The following is a 16,488-nucleotide window of genomic DNA, read 5'->3' on the forward strand; positions in this document are numbered from 1 at the left end:
CCTCTAAAGAGCGTTCCTGCCTTTTTAAAGTTTTCTTAATAAATGGAGCTTGCCTCCAAAATAAACTAACCTCTCTTTATTCTCTTAAATAATTGGTCTTCACTATGTTCCTATATAGTAGTATATTTTTTCATTAGTATGATATGAAATCAATTCTACATGTTTCAAGTTGTGTGCCAGTATTTGCTGTGTAGTAGAACTGAGACATTAGTCATTACAAAACTTTATTTGAAATAATATTAAACTTCTCGGTGGAGAAAGCAGCTGGTGTTGTACAGCTCCGGGTGATTTGCTATGGCGTTGATGAGCCTTTCCTCCATATTGTTAATGGCTTTGGCTGGACCCGCCCCTTTGAACTAGGTCAGAGCATCACGTCACCAGGCTCCTGATTGGTTGTCGCAGTGCGACTTGAAGCTGGAGTTCAGATTCGCGGTAGACGCGATACGCGCGAATGAACAAAATGCACCACACAAACTGCTGCGCGTATTTCTATTCGCACTTCAAACGCGTCAGTCGCGCTACTTGCTCGTTTTCGCGACGCAAATCTGCTTCTGAATTTTCGCGGGGCCCCCAGTCGCGCTTCATCGCGCTCCTCCATTGACTTCATTTAAACCTGACGCTCTGGTCGCGTCTGTCGCGTTCAGTGTGCACCGTAACCAGTGTTGGTCAAGTTACTTAAAAAAAGTAATCAGTAACTAATTACTGATTACTTCCCCAAAAAAGTAATCCCGTTACTTTACTGATTACTTATTTTCAAAAGTAATTAATTACTTAGTTACTTAGTTACTTTTTAAAAACACGATTTACAACCTGAAGAGGTGATAAAGTGATAGATCTTTCAGCCCAATTCTACTTTTTTTACATAATCCATCATACAAAATGTAATCAAATGGAAAAGTCTCTTTTTAAAACTTGTTTTATTAGTTTTAATCTTTTAACTTTATGCATCAAGCAAACATGTAATTATATGCAACATTCTCTGACTGGAAGAAATTAGTTTAACATTTAAACCTATTTTCTGCACATTCCAGCACATAAAATAAAATATTTTTTGTGTTTACACTCAGTCTTTCAAATAGACGCAAGTAAAACACAGCAGAAAATAAATAAAATCAAAGACTCAGCGGTCCTGTTGCTCTATTTTCACCTGTAAAGCAGGAGTGGGGTAGGCGGAGGTTTACCCTGGTGCAGGTGTGCCGCGGTCAGTGGAAGAATCCGCGAGTTTCTCTGTGAGTTTCCCATTACGTCGTAGCTACTCGGTGCTTGTTGGAAGTTTAGGGGTTTTTTCGCTGTAAAAAGAAGTTTTCTTCCCACGCACAACGGACACTAATGTTTTTGTCACTTTTTATGGAATCAAACTCAAAGTAAGGTCAGTACTTCCACGCTTTAAACGCTGCACGCTCATACTCTCTCCCACAATCGATATGTGATCCATTGTTGATCTGCACACAGCTGTTGTCACTAACGGCGCACTCGCTTACGTCACTGTCATGAGACATTCTCGCAAAAAAATCAGTTTTAGTAACGCAGTAACGCAGCGGTCTACGGGAAAGTAACAGTAATCTAATTACCGTTTTTGCAATAGTAATCCCTTACTTTACTCGTTACTTGAAAAAAGTAATCAGATTACGCGTTACTGCCCATCTCTGACCGTAACACTGCCTCTCTAACCTAAAGCTTCAATTCTGGGCCCATTGTTATTTTCTTTCTGCATTCTTCCTTTAGCTCTCAACCTAATTCAATGTATTTACAACTGTCACTTTAGGAGATATATATTGTAAGCTGGCATTCAGCTCTATATGTCTTTAACCGTCACCAGTTGGGCAGGCTGTGCACCCTACTCCATCGTTTAACCTGGATACGTGACCGGAGCTTTAGCGCTGACCTCATTCTAAATGTAAACACAGCTGAGACCATGATTACAGCTCTGCTGTATCGTGAAATCATTCATCTTGCTTCTTCTTTTATTCCTCTGTGGCTAAAATCTTTCTCTCGATCCCATTTCCTTCTTTTAAGGAACATTTCTAAACTACGACACATGGTCTCCGCGGCTGAACTGGAGAAAATAATTCTTGCATTTGTGTCATCGTGCTTAGATTACTGTGATGTCCTGTTGACCTGCCCAGATAAATCATTTCTTCCACGTTTCTGAGCAATATTAAAAGCTGCAGCCAGACTATTAACACGTTCTAGTAGCAAACCTACATCACTCCTATTTTATATTCTTTACATCGGCTCCCTGAAGATTCATTATAAAATTCTTGTACTTACATATGACGCACTGAACGGCTCAAGGCTGCCCACTACACAAACTGCTGCTCGCTCTGTTTGATCACAGGCTCTCTGCAGTCTGTGGCACTAAGACTGTGGAACGGTCTCCTGTGACAGCTCAGATTAGCTGACTCTGTCCTTCGAAGCAGATCTAAACCTCCCTGTTTCAACAGGCTTTTTGTTGAGACTTGGACTGATTGGAACTTCTTACTTAACCACCTTTTACTTTTTTTCTGTGTCTCGACTGGATGTTACCTTCATTTTCATCTTTATTTTTTCTACTTTGATGTTCAGCACTTTGTGACTCCTAGCCTGTGCAGAGTACTTTCTAAATAAACTTTACTCACTTATTCACTAAGAGAGACTGCGTACACTCCCAGTGAGATCACATGAGACACTTATTTCTCAACCACAGTTATTTTTTCATGTTTGCTGAACAAAAGTGAGAATAAGAGTGAAAAGAAACACAACAAAGACGCCAACTTGACTTCTTACATTTCCTGTTGTTGGGCTGTCTGGAGCGTATTCTGCCTAGGGACCCAGGGACGAGGATGATGTCATCAACGCTGGTCATATAGTTACTGAGGAACTCGGTGCGATCGCAGTGGGCCTCTTCCATACCTGTGAACATGTGGGAATGTGAGCAGCTGAAGTCAAAAACCAAGTTCATGCTCCAACAGCTCATTCCAGTTTGGGTCCGGTTTCTAATCACTGGACTAAAGATTGTAAGTAAACCTGGTGGAAACTTACCTGCCCTGATTATTATTGTCACCATACATATCTCAGCTGTAGCTACGTGATATAACATTTAATGTAGGAAACTTTAGTGTGTTGGTCAGAGTGAAACGTTAAGATCAGCTGATGTAATTGCTAGGTCCCATCAGCTGACGGCTTTTAATGTCCTCTACACGTCTAATTAGCTGTGAGCGAAATAATGTTTTGACCCCTGCTGAGTTTGTAAGTTTTGTAAACTAACATAAAAATTAGAGACTGTTCATTTCAAGTGATCAAAATTACAAATGCAGGAGAGGAACATACAATCACTTCTTCCACTTGTATAGGCTGCGCTATTTAAGCTGCTGGTCTGCAGTTGATGAGCAACTTCACCCCACTCCTCCTTTCAATCTGAATACAGCATGTACTGCTCGTTCACTGTGGCTTACACACAGCAAGCAGAAGGCAAAAGTGTTGAGTTAGTGTGTATCCACTGTTATTTCATTTCCTCACAAGAACTAATGTGAATGATTCCTGAAGAGTTCAGATCTTCGGCTGGTTATCTGTCTCAGGTGATTACATTAACTGTTTTAATGTGTATCACCTGCGTTCACTTGACCTTCCCTGTGTGTATTTAATCTGTGTTCCTCCGTTAGCCCTGTGTCTTAGTCACTGGTAGTCACGCAACTGGAATGAAGCAATGTTATTCTGTATAAGCCGCTTCTGCTTCACAGATGCTGCTGTGCGTGCTGAACATGCCTGCAGTCCTCAAGCATGTAATACCTCCGCACACACCTGTGCTGGTGTGTGTGTGTCCGTACCGTGATCCCCGACCAGGACGATGTTGACACAGCGGTGCAGTTTCATCTGCTTGAGTCCATCCATGAGCTGGCCGATAATTCTGTCAACCATCCTCAGAGAGATGTTCAGCTAGAGCACACAGAGCGAGTCATCCTCCAAACAAACATTTTGGATGTTCCTTTACTGCATGCTTTCCACAAACATGCCACAAGACGTTTGTGCAGATACAGAGTACTTACATCAGTGCTCATGGGCCCCGTTTTGTGTCCGTATATGTCCGGCTGCTCAGAGTGCATGGCGTAAACATAAGGCCTGCAACAAAAGGTGAGTCAAAGTCGACTTCTAGTGGAAGTAAAATCAAGAAATAAAGTTTCCAGAGGCTGGTTTGGACTCTTGTGATCCAGCTGCCAACATGGTGAATATCTCACATAGAAAATAGGTTTTACTGCACACGCTTCTCCTGAGCTGTTTAACAGATAATAATTAGCAAAAAAATAACCAAAAAAACAACTATTTAATATACTGTTATTGGCCGGATACTGACAACAAACAGATATAACCAATGCCACCGACTGCTATGTTATTTAGGTGATGTTAAAACTTGTTGTTTCTTCATTTTTAGCTATCAGGCAAACTCACCTTCAGCCAGCATTACTCACCAGCTCGTTAAGCAGAGCAACAGAAATGAGCACTGAATGGAGAAATGACTCCAACTTTTATTTAAATGAAAAACGATTGTTTCCACACTTAGTTTGAGCTTAAAGTGCTAGAACATTATATTAACGTTGGCTGATAATAACGATGTTTGCGTAGATGTTTCCTTCTTTAAGGTCACAGGCTTTTTGGTCAAAATCTGTAACTGTAACTCTTATTACTTAATTTAGGTTGTAACAAAGTGAGGCAAACTGGCAAGGAAAAGAAAAGAAAATGGCAAGAAGAGAGTGAAGTCATCCTGTCATCCTTTAAAGGTATCCAGGCAAATTTCAAGTTTGGGGAGGAGCTAAACAAACCATGAAACCCGTGAGCTGAAAGCCCCGGTTTCAGACTGCTTGAAAAGCTTTCCACACTTGGCACTTTATGATGTCAGCAAGAGCAGATATCCCTCAGATATACATCAGAGGACTCCCATGCACAAGTGGCAGCCAATCAGAAGAAAGCTCATTTAAAGGACTCAAAGGAGCTAAAACGGTTTGTTTTGGACATTCGATGAACTGAGGGTCCCGCTGTGGTACGCTGTGGTACGTATCCACTGCATGGAGCTATTCTACTTTACATCAGTGTCACTTTCTCTCTCTCGATTAAAGAGGGAACAAGCAGTTCCAAATGTCAAAGAAAATGAAAAGGAAGGTAAGAAGATAAGAAGATGTAACACAATCAAACATACAGCTCACCTTTCTCCTTCAGGGAGGTGAAGCCACTGCAGCATAGTCAGTATCCTCCTCTCCAAAGGGATGGCACTGGAACACACACCCACACACACACACACACACACACACACACACACACACACACAAACTGAAGACTACGATCTACGATGTCTGCACAGTCTCCAGCTGGCTCATCACCTGGAGCAGCTCCCTCACCTGCTGAGCACCTGTTCGCTGGAGTCGAGCTCCAAGCCATTTATAGTTCAGGTCTGTCACACATGCTAGAAGATGCTGAACTCCATCACTCTGCTTAAAAAGATCTGTACGCTTTGCCTCATTGTCCTGTGAAAATCTCAGTCTCGCTGAGCTGAAACCAGATGGGGCGCTGTGTGAACGTATCAGGCTGTCCTTTTCTTTGTTTCTTAGCTCGGTCCTTCTCAAAGTCTCGCTGTGCTCGTGTACTCGCAGTGGGTTCACAGAGCCTCCACCCAACAACTAATGGTGAGATCTGTCCTTATAGTAAGAGCTCTAACATGAGCTGTGCTTAATTGTTGATTTCCAAACTCAGTGAACTTTTCCTCTGAAGCGCACTGAATTATTACCCTCAGGAGAGCCAGCTTCATACCAGCATGCAGGGTTATGCCATATATGGATCAGTAGAGTATTTGAACACAGCTACACAGCACAATTTATGGTGTCAAGAGCAACATACCGACATGTTATTATGCCACTCCTCACGCATGTACAGTCTTGCTCTGTTTTGCATTATTGACTTTCGCCTTCTCTTCCCTGTAGCTTGTGTTTTGTGCTCGATCTCTATATGCCACTCTTTCCCCTCCAAACCGGTCATGGCAGATGGCTGCCTCTGCCTGAGCCTGCCAGAGGTTTCTTCCTGTCAAAAGGGAGTTTTACCTTCCTGCTGTCACCAAGTGCTGCTCATAAGGGGCTGTCTAATTGTCTGGGTTCTCTCTTTAATACTGTGGGGTCTTTACATTGCAGTATAAAGTACTTTGAGGTGACTAACATTGCAGCCTGTATTTTAGAGAAGGGCAAAGTGTGTCTCAGCATCTAATGCACCGACCGAGCTGCTGGCTGTCATACAGTCCACAGCTGTCAGCTACCAGGTCTGAGACGAAGCCCGGATGTGTGACACACGGTGGGAGTGGGTGTGAGTGTGGGGGAACAGCAACCTGTGGTCGCACAGTTGTAACACTTTACAGCAGGCATTTCTCTGCCTGTCTGCTGCCTTCCTGTATTTTTGTCGATGCTAACATTTTCAGTTCTGTCCCTCACACCTCCCACTGGGTTTTTAGTGCACTCCCACTCGTTTTCTGTGCCCGTGGTTAGTTTGAGGACCTCCCAAAAAGCTGAACCCAACACAGACTTTGAAACAGGCAGCCAGACAATCCCTGGTCCCTGTTACTATCCCAGGGCCCATAGCGTTGCTGCTAAATCATCAAACTATGAAATAGGTTGTATAAAGAAGGCTTTCTCAAGCACACAGAAATCTCATATGCACTCTCCTGCCTCTTTCTCACACAGCTCCGTCAGTGCCAAGTGCAAGAAAAGCAATGTAAACCAATCTTTGGCCCCCACGGCTCTACAGAGTGGCACGTCTGCGACCCGGCTTCACAGAGGAATCCTGCGCAGTGTAAACAGGCCCATTTGCACTAATTGCTATAAAAACAGCCCACTGCCATCTCTCTGCAGAGATGTACCCCCTGTTCTGTAAAAGCCTGCTTTGCTGATAAATGTGGGCTCCTCTGAGTTGTAGGTGTAATGCAACAGCCCGAGGGAGCATGAACAGCCACATTCTGCAGTCCTGGACAGCTCTGAGGTCACTTACACACATTAACGCTAAGCATGTTTACTTAAACTCTGCAGACTTTCACTGAGCAGGTAAGGACAGCACGACACAAGCTCAGTATTATTTGGTACCCACAGATGCAAACAACACACTAAATGACTCGAACTGTAGAGAATCATTCTTAATGTTCTTAGTTGTTCCTGAAGTGAAGCCCAGCTTAACACAAACCTTTTTACAGGGTGAAAAGTTCAAAAATGTCCTATTGTTGCAGAAGTGAGCAGTTTTCTCTAAACATAGTAAACGGGCTGGTACTTCTACAACACCTTTCTATTCAATTTGAGCACTGAGAGCGCTCATTTACCTGAGCCTACACATAGGAAGCATCAGCAAATGATGCTTCCCCTTGGACGGGGCTCAATCCACCGACATTCAGACTTTAGACGACCTGCTCTACGAGCTGAAACACAGCCACCCACAATTATGGCATCTTAAGCTATATACAGATGTTCCTGTTTGGTTGGTGAATGCTGCAGCTGCATCACAGGCTGGACATACAGTGTTAAACTTCAGTGTGGTTTAAAAACAGATGATCTACATTACTATTGTCTAAAAGGCTGCTGGGTCTGACTGAGAAGCCAAGGCTAGGAATCATTTTTGACTGTAATAAAACTGAGATTTACTGAGTAAATATAATTATACTCATCAAGACTTGATCTGACAGACCATCAACTCAAGAAAGAGTTTACTAAGGCCACAGATCAGGAGAACTGAGGGAGCCACAGAGTCCTGTTCAGGCGAACTCCTTTTTACACCCGAGGCGTCGCCTCCTACTGGCCATTAGAAAGACTGCAGGTTAAAACATTTTGTTGTGAAGCTGGAGGTATTGGCACGCATCGCCCAGCAAATCCTTTGACCATTACGCTGTACAGGGGGTGGGACAGTAGGCGGCTATAGACAGGCATACAATGCCCATAGGAAATGTCATTGGGAGGCTGGAGAAGAACTCCAGGACACGTTTAAGTGTTTCCAACAGACAAGTGGGCAAATATTTCCCCTTTTCCAGAAACTATTAATCTCCCTTTGTTACATCTCACCAAACATTTACTAAAACTGCCACATGGTGGCAAACCACAAGAAAAATAAGATCAGATTATTACAAACAAAAAAAAAGTGTAACCACGCAGTTACTTTTAAGAAGTGTAATTAATAAGTGTGGACCATGAAGTAAAAGCAAACAGAAAAAGATAACATATAATTTCATTTGGTTTATCAAAATGAAGCACACATTAGAATCTCCATTCGTTTGCATACAAGAAGGCTGATGAGGTTTGTCCCATCTAAAGGCAACAATACAACATTTCATAGTTTAAATGATGGAACTGGAAAATCAGCCTTTGAGTGGATGATCTCTGGCCTACCAGAGCTGTACGGACAGTTTGTCACAACAGACTTACCATCACACACACAGTTACATGTCAGTGATACAGAGATTTAGTGTTTGCTGGAGTTTAGCAGCTTCGATATTAGAAAATTAGCAATGTAGTACTTCTCCAGATATCCATCCCCTTGACCTTGAGCACAGAGTGAGTGAAGAACCACGAGGTGATCATTGTGTGCACGTGTTTCACTCGAATTTGACCAATACTGTAGGAGGACTAGCAGTTCTTGTAAAACTGAAACAAAATATGAAGTTGACCTTGGTCACAGTTTGACTGAAGACAACCAAGGTGATCACTGAAGCTGAGTTAGACTAAAGTCTCACCGGTCCTGTAGGAGGACAGACGGACGGGCACCGAGGGCCTCAACATGGTAAGAGCTCATTGGTTCCTCAGTCAGCGTTCATATCAAACACAGATCAAGTATGAAAAATAATTAGCAAAACTGCTGAACCGAAGTCAGCTGGTAACTTTTCACACGGATCAACAAACAGAATATTTTCCAAAGGCAGTCGTGACATTCCAGCCACGGCTTTGATCAACCAAGAACTTCATGGTGATGTTGTGTGTGTGTGTGCGTGTGTGTGTGTGTGTGTGTGTGCGTGCGTGCTGTGTGTGTGTGTGTGTGTGTGCGTGCGTGGTGTGTGTGGGTGTGCGTGCGTGTGTGTGTGTGTGTGTGGTGTGCGTGCGGTGTGTGTGTGTGTGTGCGTGGTGTGTGTGTGTGTGTGTGTGTGCGTGTGTGGTGTGCGTGTGTGTGTGCGTGTGTGCGTGCGTGTGTGTGTGTGTGCGGGTGTGTGTGCGGTGTGTGTGTGTGTGTGTGTGTGCTGCGTGCGTGTGTGTGTGTGTGTGTGTGGTGTGTGCGTGCGTGTGTGTGTGCGTGTACGTGCGTGCGTGTGTGTGTGTGCGTGCGTGTGTGTGCGTGTGTGTGTGTGTGTGTGTGTGTGCGTGCGTGCGTGTGGGTGGTGTGTGTGTGTGTGTGTGTGTGTGCGGTGTGTGCGTGCGTGTGTGTGTGCGTGTGTGTGCGTGCGTGTGTGTGTGTGTGCGTGCGTGTGTGTGTGTGTGTGCGTGCGTGTGTGCGTTGTGTGCTGTGTGGTGCGTGTGTGTGTGCGTGTGTGTTGTGTGTGTGCGTGCGTGTGTGTGTGCGTGCGTGTGTGTGTGCGTGTGTGTGTGCGTGCGTGTGTGTGTGTGTGCGTGTGTGTGTGCGTGCGTGCGTGTGTGTGTGCGTGCGTGTGTGTGTGCGTGCGTGTGTGTGTGCGTGTGTGTGTGTGTGTGTGTGTGTGTGTGTGCAGACTTACACAGGCCAGAAGAAGGTAGCAGCCTTCACTCCTTGTCCTTGCGCTGTGATCCAGATCTAAACAAAGGTCTCAGTATTTATCAGGCCAACACAGATTATTAGGATGCTGCTGTAACACAAACAGTAACATGAGTTCGAGGAAGCCAAGCTCATAAACTGCAGCATGAAGGTGATCCCAGTGTGTGAAGGCACCGGCGTCTATTAGTCCACCTGACACTAACGCCTCTACAGCAGATTGCTGACACACATCAATTACTTTTTAATATGCTAACAGTGCTGGAATGCTCCTTATCAACACTTTAGCTCAAGTTTGAGTAAATCTACAGCTGATTGCAGTCACTCCAGCCTCTGCTCTGACTGATTTGTCCTTCCACTTCTGTAGTCGACTCTAAAAGAAAAGCTCTCGCTGTTTCCTGGCAGTACTTACTGGCTGTCCTCCCCACCAGCGGTGATTGAGCTTCTCTCGGCCTCTCAGGGTGAAGATTGCATCAAACCCTGGGTCATACATGGAGTTTCCAACGATGCCATGAGACTCCGGGTAAAGCCCCTTGGACAGAATCAAACCATTATGTTTCGGTCAGTAATGTTTGCTGTCTCACGCTAAATAAGAGGAAGCCTCGAAACCCTGCCTTATCTAAACCTCAGGCTTGGTCTCAAATTTCAGCAGTGATGTTGTTCCAAAGGCATCACACAGAGCCTGTACATTTAACGTCTATAGTAAAATGCAGTCGCTTACATCTGTATGATCAGGACACTATTATTGCCCCCTTTGAAATGTAAAATCTGTCTGAAAATGCATTTTAACAGAGCAAGGATAACAAAAACAAGAAATTAGTTTAGACTTAAGAAAAGAATTGTTGATGTTCACAAACCAGGAGATGGATGTACAAAGTTAGCACAGAGTTTCCAAGTGTCACGAGCTGGAGTGAGGACTGTCATCGAGAAAGACAGTACAGAAGAAGCCTGACAGAGGTGGGAGGTGAAACAAAGGCTGAGAGGTGTGTTTAAAGACCCCGGAGCAACAAGACACTAATGAATGAGTTAGCTATGTGAGGAAGTGCAGTCTCAAAGAAGACGATCCTGAACAGGAACTGACTGTGAGGCTGCAGACCAAGGAAAACCCAAGCCAGACTGAAGTATGCCAAGAACAACCTGGAAAAAGACTATGCCTGCTGGAAGGGCATTCTTTGGTGAGATGCGACAAAACTAGAGGACTGAGGTCACAGAGATGCTGCTGAAGTTTGAAGAAAGAAGGGAGAGACCTGCAAGCCAAAGAACACCGTCTCCACAGTGAAACACGGTGGTGGGAGTATCGCTTCAGTGCGTCCGGAACTGGTAATCTGGTCAAGGTGGAAGGAGCCAAGATGAAAGAAGGATTTATGAAGACTTTAAAGAAAATGTCAAGCAGCCAGCGACAAAACTGGGTCTGGGTTTTGTATTGTTTTCCAACACAACAGGGACTTGAAACATACGTTGCTCCTGGTAACAAAGTAGCTCCCGAAGACCAAAGCGAATGTTACTGACTGGACTGCACAAGTAAAATAATGTAAGCATGCAAAATAAAAGCAGGACATTTGGAAACGTTGTGATAAAAAGTCTTTGCTCTGTTTAAAAGCACTAAAAAAACAAAATCTTCATAGACTGCAGCCGGATCCATGAGAACATCACCAAAGAGCTTTATCCATTTGACACAATTACATTATTAATCACAGATAAATACAAATAATTTGTTGACTTCATAAATGATTTCTGTTACTACAGTCTTGTGGCACGTCTTACTTTGCTGAAATGAACATGTAACCCTGTGGGACAGACATATTTTATTACAACAACCCAGTAGCACAGAAACACAAGTGTGCCATGACTTACTGTAGCCAGCGAGTAGAGATTGGGGAAGGTTTTCGTGGGGTAAACAGGTCTCATGTACGGCGCATGGGTTCCACATGTTCCTCAAAAGGACACAGCAAAACAAATTCTTAGACTACGGCAGACGCACAGCCTGCCAGAGCTCGTGGCTTCATCAGTGTCACGTTCACTTCCTAACAGGGAACTCTTCACTCCTCGTTTCAGAACCGAAAGCTCATGTTTTACAGAACTTACTGAGCTTCTCAATGTGAGGGATGACAGTGTTCCCTCTCTTCACATACGAAGCTCTAAATCCATCCATGGACAGGATGATGAGCGGCGGACGCACAAACCTGCATGTGCATGGAAGAAGTTTTTTAAATGCATGAAATCAGACTTGCTCAACCAAGTTCAACCCGCTACCCTCCTGTTGCTTTACTGCTAAGATTTCAACATACCCGGCAGGACATTCAGGAGCCTTGATCTCCTCACAATCATCCTGCAGCCACGAGGTGTCTCCTGAGGGAACGTGATGAGAGATTAACATGAGCTTTTGTTATGCTTGTATGGAAAAGTGGGAACCAGTGGTTGGTTGTCATATTTTCTCACAAACTGCATGATTCTTGAACGTACTTCTACTTGAGTATTTCCTCTGTATACTATTTTTTTCTCCTCCAGTAAATCTAAAGACATTGAGAATCTTAAATAGATTAATTTATCAGCTGACCCCTGAAAGGAAAAAGAGATTAATGTACAAAGCACCAATCTCAAGTCTTTCTCTAACAAAGTCCTTTTGATCCAAAATAAATTTAGCTGATAACACTGGACCTAGAATTTTAAATGCAGTATTATTTACACTTTTTAAAATTTCATGCACTTTTAGCTTCATTAAATCTAAACAGGCTGAACCACAGAAACAAACACAAATAAATTAGTTACCCAGTAACTACCAGGTATAACTGTTCGGTAACAGTGAACTGAAGGTAAAGGAACTCGCTGATATGCTGGTATCCTTGATTATATTCTGTTGTGGTCATGGACAGCTGGGGAAAAGATGGCAGAGCAAGCATTTGTGAAGTGCTGGAGTACAATACTAACTTACCTTTACAGTAGCATCAGTATCATAGCACAGTTTGTCATTCTGAGTCATTTTGAGCCAGCATTTTGATTTTCTTGTGTTTTGGTGTCATTTTGTATTAAGGTTAATGTTTCTGCTTCATTAGTTTAGTCTGTTTTGAGTTTTTTATATTCTCTGTTTAGGTCCTTGTCCATTAGGTTTCCCTTGTGTCTGTGTGTGTGTGTGTGTGTGTGTGTGTGTGTGTGTGTGTTTATCCAGCCCATCATGCCTCTCACCCTCTCTCGCCCTGTCGGTTCCTCGCTCTCTCTGTGTCTCGTCTCCCTGAACTATTTCTGCGTCCCCCCCCTCGTTGTCTCCTCCCCTTATCTCCCTGGTCCATCTCGTTTCCCTGAGCGTTCTTTTCCTCCTGCGTCATGTTGTGTGAATTATTCGGAGTCTTAGTACTTCCTGTTTTACTTTGATAGTTTCCTGTCTGGTTCAGTTTTGTTTGCCCCTGTCTCGTTAGTTAGATCATGTTCAGCTGTGTCCCCCCTGTGGTTTGTTCCCATGTTTGCCCTTCTGTGGCTGCGTCCCAATTCAGGGTCTGCAGCCTTAACGGTCCACAAGGGCCGCGTACCCAAAGACCGCTGAGGCCGGGAGTGCGAGGCTTGTGAAATGTGACGGTCTAGCCTCCGTCGCGATGCCCAGGTTGCCGAGCAACCATGATACTAACAGCTGGAAACGTTTCATACAGCTTTGTTTGACAGAAATGAAGGAGAAAATCTTTTGTTCATTTGTTTGTGTCTACATGAGCTTTGATCATTCTCTGTGAGATTAAGCTCAGCTGTTGAACGGCGTATATTTTAAAGTAAAGGCTTTAAAACCAAGTTAGTACAAACGTCACTAATGTCACATAACTTTGCAGACACGGTCCCCCGCGGGGCTCCGTATATAACTATAGTGGTTTAAATAACCAAGTAACCATCCAATAATACTAAATATTACATATATTTATCGTTTACTTTTAGAATATAGACATGTTTGAAATGTATGCTTAGATCGGTTTGTTTATGTGTAAAAATTGTAACTTTCTTTTTCTTTTGCGGGGGTGGGGGCTCCTTTTATAAATTTAAAGTGTGGCTAAAATAATAATAATAAACATTTACATTAAAAAAAAAAAAAACTTTGCCAACATGTGGCCAACAGGAATGTTTTAATGAAGGACGCATTTGAGGGCTGCAATTCGAGCAGCCTTTGAATTGGGACAGCCTTCGGCACGCTGCTGTGACGTAATCGGCCTTAAAATGCGGCCTTTAAGGCTGCAGACCCTGAATTGGGACACAGCCTGTGTCTCCCTCGGTCCCGCGTCGCCATCTCCCTCATGGCCGTGTGTTTCTCTGTGTATTAAGTTTCGTTTTGTATGTCTGCAATAAAGCTGTGTGTCTGCGCGTCTGCATTTGGGTCCATCCTGCCTGCTTCACACAGTTAACGTGGTTTTAAAAGTTACAGAAGTGCTTTAAACTAAATTCTTTTAATCAGCAGCAGGGGGCGCTCCCGTGGTTGCACATATGGTCATACAGAAGTCTACAGGAAGTCCATGGCTTTCTTTGGAGTTGAGTCAGTGAGTGAGCAGCTTCACAGTTTGACTGCACCTTGTTTTTGGTTTTTTTAAAACCACGATGGTGTCGGCTAATGTTTCGCTCAGGCTTCAGGCTGGGACGACAGCAACGAGTGGATGACAGTCAGTAACTGACTTTAAAGTAAAAGCTGTGCCTTTTGAAAATGTGTTCACAGCAGTGCTGCGATGTAACGTTGAAGGCTAACGCTCCCTGTTTCTGATTTGCATTGCACTTTTTCAGGTTTTGCTTGACTAACTACAGCTCAGCTCATAGTTAGCGAGTGTCCTAGCCATCTGCGAGTGACCAAAGCAGTCACCAAGAGGTTTTTGGTGTAAGTGATTTCACCTGGTGACAGCGAACAACCTCCAGGAATCCCTTATCAAACAGTGAGAGAATACTCATTTTTCAGATCGACTGGTTATTTCATTTCATACAACAATCAATCATGTATACGTGGAGGGATTAACACCTTCAATGGACCGTTCAAAGTATTACCTATTGTAAACTCTCAGCTCTCACTGTGTATGTATGAGTGAGAGCCTGATACATACACAGCTGGATAACCACTGCAACCCAACATCTTATTCTACCCAAATCAGCAGGAAAGGAATACACAGAAAAATTCCACATTTCTGTCCTCAGTGACTGTTGGAGCATAAAATCAGCTAAATGCTTAACAGTGCAGTGAGGTACGGGTGCCTAATGGAATTATCTGCGTAATAATTATGCTAATAAATAACTATGAGTCACTGTATCTAGATCGGTTGGCGGTTGAGATCTGGTGACCAATACCTGCAGCTACAGTGTGTGGTTTTGTGTGTGGAGCACTTACAGTTTAGGGATGCAGCTTTAGTTGACTTACAAAGTTAGCGCTCCAACTTTGTCACTTCTGGCATCCATTAAGCTAAATATAGGCCACAGACCAGTGGGTGACACCACAGTGGCTACTTTCATCTTTTACACAGTACTCATGAGTCATTCCTCATTTCTTAAAATTTGCTTTACAAAAGACAGACTTCCTTGTTTGTTGAAGCACTCAACACTGATTACGACTCATTCAAACATAAAAAGGCACCAAACTCAAGCACTGTTGTGTCTACTCAGACAGCTTGGCAAAGAACCAGTTTTAAATCGTATCTTGTTGTTACCGGTTATTTGGATATCCGTTTATTCCCATTTCTTTAGTTGGATCTATGATAACACAGTCTGACAGGCATAAAAAGGTACTTTTGCACCAACAAGGTGAAAACGTGGCATATCTCAGCACGGTGTGCGACTGACACAGAGGCAGATGAAGAGTTTCTCAACATCATGTCCTTAAGAAACAGAATTAAACCCAGCAAAGAAACAGGACCTGAGAGATGCATCTGGCCCCAGTTAAAACGCCCCAGTATGGATTTTAAAGCCAGTAATTGTGACCATAAATGACCTGCTTTTTTTGGCCAACACCAATATAAAAACATATGGTGTCAATAAATTCAAATGTAGTATTTTCTAAACTCCAGTCTTTGAAAAGCTTTCCAGATCCACAACACTGATACTATGTTCATATTTCTTTACACATGTAACACATACACATGCACTTTTGTAATAAAATGAGACGTCCTCATTACAACACATGGTCGGACTAATTAATAATGGACAAAATCCTCTGAACATTTGAAGTCAGGAGGTCAGGTAAAGTTGCAAACCTTTGCACAGCTTCTTGTAGTTGGTACAACAGTCTCCTCTGGCCAGACAGTCATCAGAGCAGTGGCAGGCATGCTGTTCATTGCGAGTCTCCCCGCACCGATCCCTGCTGCATTCATAACCGCCCTCTGTGTGCAAGAAGAACATAGCAGTTATGTTCAACATGAATCACTGAGGTTTAAAACGCCAAAGCTTTCTACGTGCACAGCTTAGCTGGAAGGTTAGTGGTGAAACCAGTGAAAAATGAAAGCTGAGATATTAATGTGACAGCGGTTTGGCTGCACACTGAGTGGGAAGCAGCATGCGAGCAACAATGGTGATGGGGTCCGTGTTTGAACAGTCCTCAAGCTGAAAAACATCCAAAGAAGGATTTGACAGAGTCAGGAAAAAGACGCAGGCGACCAGAAAAACAAGTCAATTATTGCTTTCAGGCAATGGGAGGTTACTGGTGGCGAGGCGGTGGTGAGCCAAAGACCACCAGGCTGAAGGAGTGGACATAAAATCAGACCACCAGCAGCAGAGGGAAAATGTTGACAGAGAGAGGGAGCAGGGGGGGGGGGAACAAACCGCTCAATCAAAAAGTGAGAG

At 43.6% G+C, this 16,488-nt stretch overlaps 1 protein-coding gene across 2 annotated transcripts in view; it reads right to left on the reverse strand.

The window, feature by feature from the left end:
• enpp2 (ectonucleotide pyrophosphatase/phosphodiesterase 2) overlaps nt 1-16,488 on the reverse strand; it is a 74,322-nt gene that overhangs the window by 33,553 nt on the left and 24,281 nt on the right. For both annotated transcript variants that reach the window (XM_040034899.1, XM_040034898.1), the window contains 10 exons: nt 15,903-16,028; nt 11,994-12,054; nt 11,791-11,888; nt 11,560-11,639; nt 10,118-10,237; nt 9,692-9,747; nt 5,178-5,243; nt 4,026-4,098; nt 3,807-3,915; nt 2,767-2,892 (listed from right to left, as the gene is read on the reverse strand). In XM_040034899.1, the coding sequence (XP_039890833.1) occupies nt 2,767-2,892; nt 3,807-3,915; nt 4,026-4,098; nt 5,178-5,243; nt 9,692-9,747; nt 10,118-10,237; nt 11,560-11,639; nt 11,791-11,888; nt 11,994-12,054; nt 15,903-16,028 (915 nt within the window). The remainder of the gene's footprint in view (nt 1-2,766; nt 2,893-3,806; nt 3,916-4,025; nt 4,099-5,177; nt 5,244-9,691; nt 9,748-10,117; nt 10,238-11,559; nt 11,640-11,790; nt 11,889-11,993; nt 12,055-15,902; nt 16,029-16,488) is intronic.

Source organism: Simochromis diagramma, unplaced genomic scaffold, assembly GCF_900408965.1.
Source record: "Simochromis diagramma unplaced genomic scaffold, fSimDia1.1 OVJJ01000084.1, whole genome shotgun sequence".
In the NCBI taxonomy this organism is placed as follows: domain Eukaryota; kingdom Metazoa; phylum Chordata; class Actinopteri; order Cichliformes; family Cichlidae; genus Simochromis; species Simochromis diagramma.